This window comes from Acipenser ruthenus, chromosome 26 (assembly GCF_902713425.1).
Source record: "Acipenser ruthenus chromosome 26, fAciRut3.2 maternal haplotype, whole genome shotgun sequence".
Classification (NCBI taxonomy): Eukaryota; Metazoa; Chordata; class Actinopteri; order Acipenseriformes; family Acipenseridae; genus Acipenser; species Acipenser ruthenus.
The window spans coordinates 7633522-7646587 of NC_081214.1; the positions used below are offsets into that span (position 1 = coordinate 7633522).

At 44.0% G+C, this 13066-nt stretch overlaps 1 protein-coding gene across 6 annotated transcripts in view; it reads right to left on the reverse strand.

The window, feature by feature from the left end:
- The window catches only part of LOC117430557 (protein CASP-like), a 171568-nt gene that overhangs the window by 80783 nt on the left and 77719 nt on the right, over positions 1-13066 (reverse strand). For all 6 annotated transcript variants that reach the window (XM_059000864.1, XM_059000861.1, XM_059000860.1 and 3 more), the window contains exons 5-8: positions 7278-7415; positions 5801-5924; positions 1468-1544; positions 689-755 (exon numbers count right to left, since the gene is read on the reverse strand). In XM_059000864.1, the coding sequence (XP_058856847.1) occupies positions 689-755; positions 1468-1544; positions 5801-5924; positions 7278-7415 (406 nt within the window). The remainder of the gene's footprint in view (positions 1-688; positions 756-1467; positions 1545-5800; positions 5925-7277; positions 7416-13066) is intronic.

Genomic DNA, 13066 nt, shown 5'->3' on the forward strand with positions numbered 1-13066 from the left:
GAGGGAGGGAGTGCTTCGGAGGGAGCAGCCATTTCCACTCTGGGGAAATATTACACCTCATTGCCACGCTACTGCAACCCCCCTTGTCTGAACTGATGGAATCGCTCCATTCCAACCACCCAAGAGTATGAGTAAAATGTTACTTTAGTAACTGTTTTGTACCATCTGCAAACCTTTTGATCAACATAAGTTTAGTTTAGCTGTTTTTATTTCAGAATATATTTTTTGGTGCAGGAAATTGTACATCAGTTGCCCAAAACACTTTCCTAGCAGAGACCTGAATAGCCAAGCCCTCCTCCAGAGCAGTGTCTAGGGGGGAGATTACTGAGCTGTAGTGGGCCGGGCTTGATGGGAAAAGGTGGATTGAGCGACATGCATAACGTGAAATTGAAGCAAGCCATGTGCTGTTAAAATAATCCCACCACACTGCATCAAAACTGAAACTGGATGCAAGCCTGGCCTGGTAAATTTCTTCTGGAAAGCTCTACCTTAGTGGGTATAATGGACGGTACATCCTGACATTTCTAATAGTACTGTATATTAAAGTTTACCACAGTATATTTGCACGTTTCCCATGGTTATATGATGCATTTCCCATAGTTTACCAAGCATAAAAATAAAAATAAATCCAAACTCCATCATAATATGGATACAATGTGTTAATGGAGACTGAGCTCCAAGGACTCACTTCGCTGTGGTTTCTTCATCATATTTTGACTTTAGATCGAACAGCTCTGCCTGAGTCGAGTCCAGTGCTGAAAAGAGATTGTAGAAATGTTAATAGTACATGAAGATGAAGTAACCAACTGCAGCAAAGAAAAACTAAACTGATTCCTTTTTATCTTTTTACTTATTTAGACAGTTACTTCAAGTTTCAATCTTATGCAGTGAAATTATGTAATGAAAATGCCCTCTCTGAGGTTGTAGCTGTCTGCAATAAGTGTTACTGCACAGACACACCTGAAGCCATACTTCAGAATAGCTAGGCAGATTTTCAATTGACTCTAATTAGTTTAATTAGCGCAATGTGTCCTTCAACACCACTTTACAGCAGACATGCCATCTAAACTGTCAGAATTATTTTTGGTTTGGAGTATTTCCAAAACCAGGTGTAAATTTGACTGCAATTATTTAACTGTCTGAAAACTTGAGATACCACTGTATACTATCCATAACTACAAAAACACTAAACAGTGGTACATTTAGAAATACTAAAAGAAAATGCAATGGCCAAAGTTAAATAAGTCTTTCTCAATGTCTAAAAGACATTTTGTAAAATTCAGTGACAGACGTTTTGACTAAAAGTCTTTCTGGATGTCTGAAGACATGGAGAAAGACTTTCTGTCTAAATGTTTGTCATTGAATTTGATATAGTTTCTAAATGTAACCCTTTTATTTTCTAGGACACTTGGATAAGCAGGGTGCAGTGTTTGGCTGTGTTGTGGCTCCGGGGCTGTGGGTTCGTACCTGACTGCAGTGAATGGCTCTTGTGTTCTGCCTCATCCAACCTGGAGGACAGGGACTCCTGTGCCTCCTGCAGCTTCCTGAAACACAGAGCGAGAGAGAGAGAGAAGGATCCAGATCAGCTCAACTAAACAAGCGGTGCCATCACACTTCCACTGGTGTAGCTACACTGCCTCCCAGTCCCTCAGCTCTAATCACAAGGCCAAACTGCTTACCTCCGAGTTCTTTATCCCTAAAAACTAAGCCACACTACCCCCTAGTCCCTCAGATTTAACTACTAGGCTACACTACCTCCTAGCCCCTCTTCTCTAACAACTAAGTCACACTACCTCCCAGTCTCTCAGTTCTAACCGCTGTTTGAAATGTTTAAGTATGATCTGGAAACCACATCCCCATGGCCAAACTTTCCATTTTTGTTTTATTGGACTTCCATAATGGAACTCCACCAAGAGCATCATAGAATACAGTTGGATACCCAGTTTGAAAAATGATCACAAAGCGTCTGATGTCTATCATCCTGAAACCAAAAAGGTTACACAAGTCAATATGGTACCCATATAAGGTTGGAGGTCAAGATCAAAACAATGCATTTCACCCTAGGTGTTTATAATCTAAAAGCCAGCAGAAATGAAGCATGTACCTCAAATGAAGTGCCTAGGAAGTTCTGTAAGGAGTTTATTTTACACTTTACTGAGTGCGGGGCTGAAAGTGCAGGAAAGGGCCTGTCTATAGCAGAGCTTCTTGATCTCTTTCACAGGGGGGCCTCACCGAGGAGGTCAGGTCTCAGGAGACTGTACAAGCCACAGGTATTAAAACAAACAGCAGTGATTTGCTGCGATTGAGTGTCGGTTCTGGGAAGTGCAGCGGCAGTCCTTATCCGTGACTCATAAGGCCACATCCTCGGCTGCTCTTTGAAGCCCTTGCCTTGCTGATCAGCAGCTTGGACTGCCCTAGTGAATATAAATAAAAACACGCCGGGGCCTTTGTAGCGAGCGCCAACACAAACGGGCCGGCCGGATATCCTGAGAGTGCAACACTTACAACGCAAAGTGCAGGCCATCTCTGCCCCCTTAGCCAGATTGTGGAGCTTGTTTTTTTTTTTCAATCTAATAACCAACCCTTTAAAAGCATTTCCTGACCTTACTAAAAAAGGCATTGATAAAGACTTCTAGTCAAAACGCCTCATATCATTTTTAGTTTCTTTTAGTATTTTTAGACAATCCGTTATCACTTTCTCGTACTGAAGATTGTTTTGTTTTCATTTTGACTGGATTGTGTAACAAAGTGAGTGTAAGTCTTATAAGAAACTGAACGGTTGATCTGATCATCCTGTACCCTAATAGACCACATTTATATTATTTTGAGCGTTTTACAGTACCAGCATATTAACCCTGGATTGCATCAACCATTTAGAGGTAATCCCTAGATAACTATGGGTGGGTAGTTTGTGCAATCCAGGATACATCCCCATTGCTGTAAAATACTAACAAACCCAGCGTAGATTAACTTAGACAAGTTTTGATTAGTGACTCATGTGTTTCAAAATACAGTGACTGCCAAACAGTGAATGTATTGTGTGGTGACTGGATAAAAGGACTTCATCAAGTCAAAGTAAAAATAAAAACAGCAAAAACGAGAGGGGAATTGCTATTCTAAACAAGGTGTCTCCACATTCTAAACCAGAAAGTGTCCAATTAAAGGAATTATAGCACACATATCTGTTTGAAAAACAGTCTTCTGCTGCAGGCAGCCCCTCAAGAGAGATCGTTTGAAACGTTTAAAAACCAACACACACCTGTGGGCCAATTCAGTTAAGAGGCTTGCAATGCTCAGAAACCACAACAAAACTGAAGGAAACGCAGCCCTGCGCTGCACAGCAGGAAAGATCCACAGTAACCGAAGCCTGTGTGTGAATTGATCTCATTTGCACTCCATTTTAAAGCTGCAGTGCCCCGTAACCACAGTGACTAATGCAGAGACAACTTGATACTCTTGTTCTTTATACTACCGTGGCTATATTCATGCTTCTTGTTAGCCATTCAGTTCCATTTCATCACAATCAGTAAATGTATATGTGGAATTAATCCACTTCCGCCATATTTCCATCTGCACAATGAAACCAGTCTGTAAAACTTGTTTCAATATCAAACTGCGGCTGCCTGGGGCTCCCGAGTGGCGCATCCAGTAAAAGCACTCGCTAGAGTGCAGGATGCGCTCTACAGCCTGGACATCGCCGGTTCGAGTCCAGACTATTCCACAGCCGACCGTGGACGGGAGCTCCCAGGGGGCAGCGCTCAATTGGCCGAGCGTCGTCCGGGGGGAGGGAGGGTTAGGTCGGCCAGGGTGTCCTTGGCTCACCGCGCACCAGCGACCCCTGTAGTCTGGCTGGGCGCCTGCGGGCTTGCCTGTAAGTTGCCCAGAGCTGCGTTGTCCTCCGACGCTGTAGTTCTGAGGCGGCTGCATGGTGAGTCTGCAGAGTGTAAAGAAGCGGGCGGCTGACGGCACACGCTTCGGAGGACAGCGTGTGTTCATCTTCGCCCCTCCCGAGTCGGCGCAGGGGTGGTAGCGGTGAGCTGAGCCTAAAAATAATTGGGCATTTCAAATTGGGGAGAAAATAATAAAAACTAATTGGCAACGACTAAATTAAAAAAAAAAAAAAAAAAAAAACTGCGGCTGCCTGTCGGCTCCATCTGCAGTCTGCAGGGATGGTAGTAAGACTCGCATTGCATAGCAGTTTAACCCGTTCCAGGTTTTAATGCAAGCTTGATCAGCCACATTGTACAGGTAACAAGCTCAGGTGTGTCTTAACTCACAGCAAAATCAGGATTAGATCAAACTGCTATCCAAAGGAAGCCTTATTTCCATCCCTGGTCTACAATCCAATCTGCAATTGGATGTTACGCAAAGTTCAAAGATCACTTCTATGTATCTAGTCTGATTGTCATTTAGAAATGAATTCACCTACCTGCAATATTTCTCTGATAGGATAATGAATTCAAAGATCTCCGTTTTCTCATTGGACACTCATTACGTACATTTCTCCATCAAGACGACTGGGCCAAAACAGATTTCACACTCTTACTGTTAAGAGTCCCAGTTCAAATCATGTTGCTAAGAGTGCCAGTTCAAATCATGTTGGTATGAGCTGGACTTCAGGTCACCCCTTTAACTCAATTCCAGTGGCAAATGGAAACACGGCATGTTCGAAACTCATTTAGCATGTTCAGGCCTTTCTGTCCCGACAGCGTCTCCCCTCTACTTACTTCACTGTTGCGGTCTGTTCTGTAGGGGGAGCTTGTATTTTGAAAAAAATCCTCCAAATCATCTGAGCTATTACAGCTTTTGCCTGCGAGTTTGGAATCAATGCCTAAGCAGATTAAATCACGATTTACATGAAAATGATCGTGAATGTTGTTAAAACTGAAGCGACAGGGCCATGACAGTAAGTAACCAGTTGATTGTAAGTACGTCACCCCTTATTGTGAAGCACTTGGAACGTTTTCATGGTGATGAGGATGGAATCTCGGATCAAACATTAGGATGCAGGTAATCAAGCATTAAGTCCAACCAACAGCACTGATCAGGATTAGGGATGACTAGTCAAACATTACAGAACAAGCATTAAGGCCCAAATGCAAACATACATGGAATTACAGGCATTTGAGGGGATTATGGCTTTAGGAGTTGATTATATTTTTTTCCACATAACCAGTGGTTCAGGTGTCTGAGAGCTCCCGGACTTCACAGAGAGACAGCTGCCAGCCATTCCTCACCGCGAGTGAAGCATGTTTTATAAACCACTACCTGACACCTGTGCTGCTTTTCAAAAACACCAGGGCTGGGACTGGCAGGCTCAAGCAACTGAAAACCCCAGGAGACAGTGCCAGGTCTAATTAGCACCATCCTTTAATGCTGCCAGTGTGAAAATTGCCACTAGGGGTTCAGTATATGCACTGGTCATTCCTTCCCCCCTGAAACAGCGAGTTTGAGAGACATTTCCCAGTGCGGGAATCTTTATTAATACCTAGGATAATACAAAATACTGAGGAAGAAGATTTAAACTAGCTGTATAGGTCATTTTGGAATAAGACAACTTCCTGCTAGCTTTATTGGACAGCTGTAGTAGTAGGTTCAGGTATGTGCAAACAACAAAGTCAAAACAGTCTAACTGAGCAACTTTGGGGAAATGAGTTGTTTTAATGATACCAGAAAATGAAACCAGAAACTTCAGACAGCCAGGATGCAAACCTGCAATCCCCTGACTGCACACCACGTGGCCGTGCCTTTACCAGGTGAGCCACTCTGAGATCTTGTAGCCCCACACCACCCCCCTCACCTCTCCTTCTCTGCATAGTCGTTTTGTAGCTGCTGTTCCTTCTCAAGCGCGAGGGTCTCTGCCTGGGTCTTCAGTGTCTGCTCGTACTCCCGGATCTTCTCTTTAAGTGCTTTAATTGTGACTTCTACAGAGGAGAGAGAGAGAGAGAGAGAGAGAGAGAGAGAGAGATAGAGAGAGAGAGAGAGAGAGAGAGGGAGGGAGGGAGAGCAGGACTGTGAAAGTGTTTGCTTCTGACTGAGAGCTCTCTGTTTTCATCTCTTTTTTTTTCCTCCCTGTGATTTAAACTCCAGCGTTTCAACCCTGACACATAATCAATGACAACGAGTCCCTTCAGAGACCTTTTACTCCTTAACTGTTAAATTGAACTTTAAACGTTTAGGTTGTGGAGGATCAATGGCTTCAGCTAGGGAGAGTGTGTGTGTTTGGGGGGGGGGGGGGGCGGCGGGAGAAAAATCAATGTCAAAATATAATATTGCCGCTAGCGAGCGGTCTCAATTAGCTCTCGCCGGAAGGGAGATTAATGAAGTCCCCATGCGCAGGTGGAGCGCTCATGTCGGGACAGACTTGCTCGATAGCTGGACAGTCCCACAGCTTTGTAACCGACACGGATCAGGGGAGTGTTTATTTCTGTAAACTGCTGTATCCAGGCAAGTAGATTACTCAAGGCTGGAGAAAGGTTTAGACACCGCCTGCTCAAAGTTTATCAAAGAATCTTCTAGGAGATCACTTTCGTTTTAGTGCATATTATAAAACAGGTGGGTCTGCTTTAACCCATCATTATAATTCTTACTCAGGTGCACACTGTAGAGTATGCTTTCTTTCTCATATTTATAAAAACAATCAAATAAACCAATGTACCACTTCAGTTTTCAATGCATAAATCCAGAATTGCCGTGCTGGTCATATACAACATGTATACAAGGCTTTTCTGGAGGGCTACCTTTTTTTAATAGGATCAGCTAAATTATGTATACACATTTATATACACTTCTATGAATGTTTAAATTTGTAAAGCACTTCTGAGTGGTTGTGAGTTCTGATTTTATAATTAATAATTTGCATATATAATTAATAAACTGTATATATAATTAATTGCAGCTGGATTCTAATTATATCAGAATCCAGCTGCAAAACCTTTAAAGGTCACGGCACCATAGGATTTCTTTGGAATCAGAAATACTAAAATAAATAAATTCTATGACAAAACTAGAGGTCTTTTTCAGTTGTCTTCAAATGGTTGGAAGACATTAAATTCTTTGGGATCAGGAAGTACTGAAAAGAAGCCGGAAACTAGGATTCTACAAGCACAGATTCACATATAAATTCAGTGCTGTGAGCAATAGGATCACTCAGAATGAGTAAACACCATACAAAGAGGAAAAGAGAAGGTCAAAGAAATGACATTTGAATTGAACAAACCAAATTCCTACACTGACGCAATGGAGAGCACCCCTGGGTATAGGGGGGATAGACGCACCCTGATTCTTGACCTCGGCGAATTCCTTGTTGTACTCCTCCAGCGTCTCGCGCAGCTTCTGGTTCTCGGTCTCAATGTCGTGCATGCGTTGCACCTTCAGCTGGAGCTGCTGGCCCAGGTCTAGTGCTGGCACCGGATCTGCAGGACAGCCCAGAGCAGCACAGTCACACACACACAGGCAGAGAACATCACTGCACAAACCCCAGGACTGAATCTGCTTAACATCCTACATCATCTTAAACTGAATATATAATGTAGTCTGTAACTAGAAAACCCATCATGAGAAGGACTACAATAGAGTGCAGAGATTTTTTTTATTTTTTATTTTTTTTTAATTTGGGGGGATTAATACACTTCCTGATCAATGCAATTGACTGCAGATTTGTTCTTGGGTTACAAACATTTATTTTGTTTGATCCCACACTGACAAAAAACAATTAGCCGTTTAACATTTAATCATAACAGCACATCTTCAATGAAAAATAATGTAAAAAGTGTATATTAATAATTCAAACTTCAAAAATGAAGGCACTAGCAACACCGTTTGTCTACTTGATCTTCATTACTAAACTAAATTAAGGTAAATAAAATTAAAAATACTTAATAGAGGTGTTTTGCTACGGTTTATACAATCCATGGCAGTTTTTTTTCAAGTTTTTGTGTTGATATTTTATATAAAGAAGTGCAAATAACAGCCTGTTTTTGAAAAAGACATTTAATTTGAAGGTTTAATGCATTTCCATTATTATCTATGGGCAATGAAAATGATATAAGGAAAATGAAACACCTTAACACATTTAAAGCTACACATTATTTTAATAATAACCCACGACACATTAACTTCTACTGCTACTGCTTGAAGAAAGCAAGAAGTTGGGATAAGTTCTTAGTGTGGATTGAAGGCTACAGATTAAGAGAGGAACATTTGTTGTTTTACACAATTGAACTAAAATATGCTGTATAAAACTATGAATATTAAAACACTGTGAATAATGTATCATGCCACTGTATATAAATCATGTTCATTACATACTAGAAGCCCCCAGTGGATGAATACGAGCCCTCAGAGAGAGAGGGAGAGACAGAGAGGGAGAGCACCCATCACATTCCCACCCCACACTCTCAGACCTCAGAGAGAGAGGGAGAGAGAGACAGAGAGGAAGAGCACCCGTCACATTCCCTCCCCACACTCTCAGACCTCAGAGAGAGACAGAGAGACAGAGAGGGAGAGCACCCATCACATTCCCACCTCACACTCAGACCTCAGAGAGAGACAGAGAGACAGAGAGGGAGAGCACCCATCACATTCCCACCCCACACTCTCAGACCTCAGAGAGAGAGGGAGAGAGAGACAGAGAGGGAGAGCACCCGTCACATTCCCTCCCCACACTCTCAGACCTCAGAGAGAGAGGGAGAGACAGAGAGGGAGAGCACCCATCACATTCCCACCCCACACTCAGACCTCAGAGACAGAGAGACAGAGAGGGAGAGCACCCATCACATTCCCACCCCAAACTCTCAGACCTCAGAGAGAGAGGGAGAGACAGAGAGGGAGAGCACCCATCACATTCCCACCCCACACTCTCAGACCTCAGAGAGAGAGGGAGAGAAAGAGAGGGAGAGCACCCATCACATTCCCACCCCACACTCTCAGACCTCAGAGAGAGAGGGAGAGACAGAGAGGGAGAGCACCCATCACATTCCCTCCCCACACTCTCAGACCTCAGAGAGAGACAGAGAGACAGAGAGGGAGAGCACCCGTCACATTCCCACCCCACACTCTCAGACCTCAGAGAGAGACAGAAAGGGAGAGCACCCATCACATTCCCACCCCACACTCTCAGACCGCAGAGAGAGAGGGAGAGACAGAGAGGGAGAGCACCCATCACATTCCCACCACACACTCTCAGACCTCAGAGAGAGAGGGAGAGACAGAGAGGGAGAGCACCCATCACATTCCCACCCCACACTCTCAGACCTCAGAGAAAGACAGAGAGACAGAGAGGGAGAGCACCCATCACATTCCCTCCCCACACTCTCAGACCTCAGAGAAAGACAGAGAGACAGAGAGGGAGAGCACCCATCACATTCCCTCCCCACACTCTCAGACCTCAGAGAGAGACAGAGAGGGAGAGCATCCATCACATTCCCACCCCACACTCTCAGACCTCAGAGAGAGGGAGAGACAGAGAGGGAGAGCACCCATCACATTCCCACCCCACACTCTCAGACCTCAGAGAGAGACAGAGAGACAGAGAGGGAGAGCACCCGTCACATTCCCACCCCACACTCTCAGACCTCAGAGAGAGACAGAAAGGGAGAGCACCCATCACATTCCCACCCCACACTCTCAGACCTCAGAGAGAGAGGGAGAGACAGAGAGGGAGAGCACCCATCACATTCCCTCCCCACACTCTCAGACCTCAGAGAGAGAGGGAGAGAGAGACAGAGAGGAAGAGCACCCGTCACATTCCCTCCCCACACTCTCAGACCTCAGAGAGAGACAGAGAGGGAGAGCACCCATCACATTCCCACCCCACACTCTCAGACCTCAGGGAGAGAGAGACAGAGAGGAAGAGCACCCGTCACATTCCCTCCCCACACTCTCAGACCTCAGAGAGAGAGGGAGAGACAGAGAGGGAGAGCACCCATCACATTCCCACCCCACACTCTCAGACCTCAGAGAGAGACAGAGAGACAGAGAGGTAGAGCACCCATCACATTCCCACCCCACACTCTCAGACCTCAGAGAGAGACAGAGAGACAGAGAGGGAGAGCACCCATCACATTCCCACCCCACACTCTCAGACCTCAGAGAGAGAGGGAGAGACAGAGAGGGAGAGCACCCATCACATTCCCACCCCACACGCTCAGACCTCAGAGAGAGACAGAGCACCCATCACATTCCCACCCCACACTCTCAGACCTCAGAGAGAGAGGGAGAGAGAGACAGAGAGGGAGAGCACCCGTCACATTCCCTCCCCACACTCTCAGACCTCAGAGAGAGAGGGAGAGAGGGAGAGAGAGACAGAGAGGGAGCGCACTCATCACATTCCCACCCCACACTCTCAGACCACCCTCAGTCTGCGCTGGGATAATGGCTCTATTGTGCTCCTCCTGTATGCTTGCTGCACTAGACGATGGAAACAGAGGAACAGTGACTGGATTATTTCACTTGAGGGAGCCACATGCAGGGATTTTATTGGAGTAGTTTGGTGTTGCTCAAAGATAATTCTCTCACTTTTGGCAGGATAGCCTATGCACCGCCCTGTGCCTTCTAGCCAATGACAGCTACCTACATACTGAAGAAGACATTACCCAAACCCTCAGTATGTCTGATTTAGCTTTACCTCAGATTTCATTTCAGCGTCTGAAGTTTGCTTAACATTCCTAGCAGTTTTTGTTCTACGTAATTAACAGTTTTTTTTTTGTTGTTGTTTTTGTCAAGGCAGCTTGCTGCAGGAGTTAAAGCTCAGCAAATCAGGCCTGCAGTTTCAGACCATTTGATCTAAAGAATTTAGCTCCATTTCAACACACTCCCTGTGGTGTCAAGAAATAACAAAAATCTGTACTGCACTATTTCAGCTACTGATAACTACTGCAAACTGGTACCTGTGCTCTAGGGTATTGTAAAATGGAAGGATAAAGTTTGTTTGGGTCATAAAGGGATACAATAATGCTGTGGGCTCCGCTCAATATTAATTGCCATAAACAATATCTTTTAATATTTATTGCATCTCATAATGATGAACAACATAAAGAAGAAGACGTTTAAATAGGAAAAAATGTGAAGTAGGAAAACAGATGCAAAGTAGGAAAAATGACAAACCTGTACACATGGATCAGCATAGGATTCAATACACATGGAAAAAATATGAATGTGGCAATAGACAAGTTCTGCAAATATACCCTAATTCCATTTCAAGTTAAACATCCCAGTATTTCATTTGCGTCGCTTGTAGGCAACATTCCCATCTTAGTTTTATTTGAAAACCTTTTTAAAGCAGACAGCAATACTCTTTGGTGACCAGTTAATTGAGTTGGTAATTCCTGTTTCTCAGTATTTACATCGGAATTGAAACACATTAGCTGTTCTCCTCCAGAAACCCCAGGTTGTTATGATGTCCCTTTTAACTTTCAAAGTCAACTGGTGCCTAACTGAAGGTTAGGGGGACGCAGTGAACGCTTGGCAAGCCTGACCAGCATATTAAGAGAGCTCTGTTCAGACATCAGGCGAGCCAGCAAGGAGACTGAGCGCCTACAGCAGCTAAGTATTGTTTTGGGACCGCGAGAGGATGTCTGAAGCACCTCCCAGGCTCAACGTTTATTACTGTATTTAAGAAACAACTAATTACCGAACGAGCAAGATAGCGATCAGTGCGTGTCTGGGCCAGGGGAACTTCAACAATGAGTTTCCACTTGCCAAACCTCAAGCCCTACAATAATCCTTACAGAGACAGCGAAAGAGAGAGAGAGAGAGAGAGAGAGCGAGAGCGAGAGAGAGAGTGAGAGCGAGAGAGAGAGAGAGAGAGAGAGAGAGAAACAGGGCTCCATTGAGAAAATGACTTCCTTTCCAGATGTTCAAGGTGTCGTTTTTAACCCCTTAACTGTGCAACAACCAAGGCTTTAAAACACTTTTTCACCATGCTTTAGTATACATTAATTTTGAAATGGTTTCCAGACTTTACTGTAACTGGAATGTTGTATCCGGCTCCAGTTTTATCCAACTGTTCAAGTACATAACAAAATGATTCCAGTAAATATTACCTAATATCATTAACTGTTATTCTGTAGGGATCACATTTTCCTGTTTTGAATGGGATTTTTTTTAAGCTAATGAAGGTATTTCATTGCAGCACTTCTGGCGTGTCCCTGCATTCCACTTAAAGAGGTCACATAAAGAAACGCAGAGACACTGAAAACATGAGTCAAAAAGCAGTTATTGCCCCGAGACAGCCAAAGAATCTTTTAAAATTCCCAGAAGTAAATTCAGGACCCAAATTCTGCTTTTCCAAACTCATTCCCATTAAAAGAATGAATCATTCACTGGTTCTGCACGCATTAGGCATTAACCTTGTATAGGACTCAATACGTCATTTATCAACCAAGTACTGTTAGTCATGGAGGGAAATGTAGGATTCAGTCAAGACTGAATGCATTTGAATATATATTTAAATAACGTTACTTGGTAACTCATCTTTATGTACACTGGTTTCTCTGGTCCTGTACTTGGAGATACAGTAGTGACCAGTGTGTGTGTGTGCACGCACGTATGTGTGTGTGTGTGTTCACAGGGGTGGTCTCGCTACAGACCCCTGCCAGCTTGACAAACCTTTTCATCAGCGCTCATCATCAGTATGCAAATTGCCGTATGACTAATTATGCCCCAATTCCAGTTGATTTTCTTTAATGAGACAGCTGGGTTAATTATGTAATCATATGATTACATTAGCCCAGAGAACCCCAGCGGGAAAAGAGAGAGGAGGGAGAGACAGAGATATGAGGGGGAGGGGGGTGGAGAGAGGGAGGGGAGGGCAGAGAGCATGTAAGGGGAAAAGAGAATGGGAGAGAGATGGAAAGTGAGAGACAGACAGGAACAGGGAGACATATTAAACTATTTCAGAGACAGGCAACACACCTGGGTTTGAGAGTGCATTTGAGTAATACAGTGCAGTGGAAACACAACTTAACAAGCCTCTTGATATGTGGTTATATTTATCATACAGGCTGAAATACAGTTTGGGAAACTTAAGAAAGACTATAACAATGATGGGTAGCATGGGAGACAA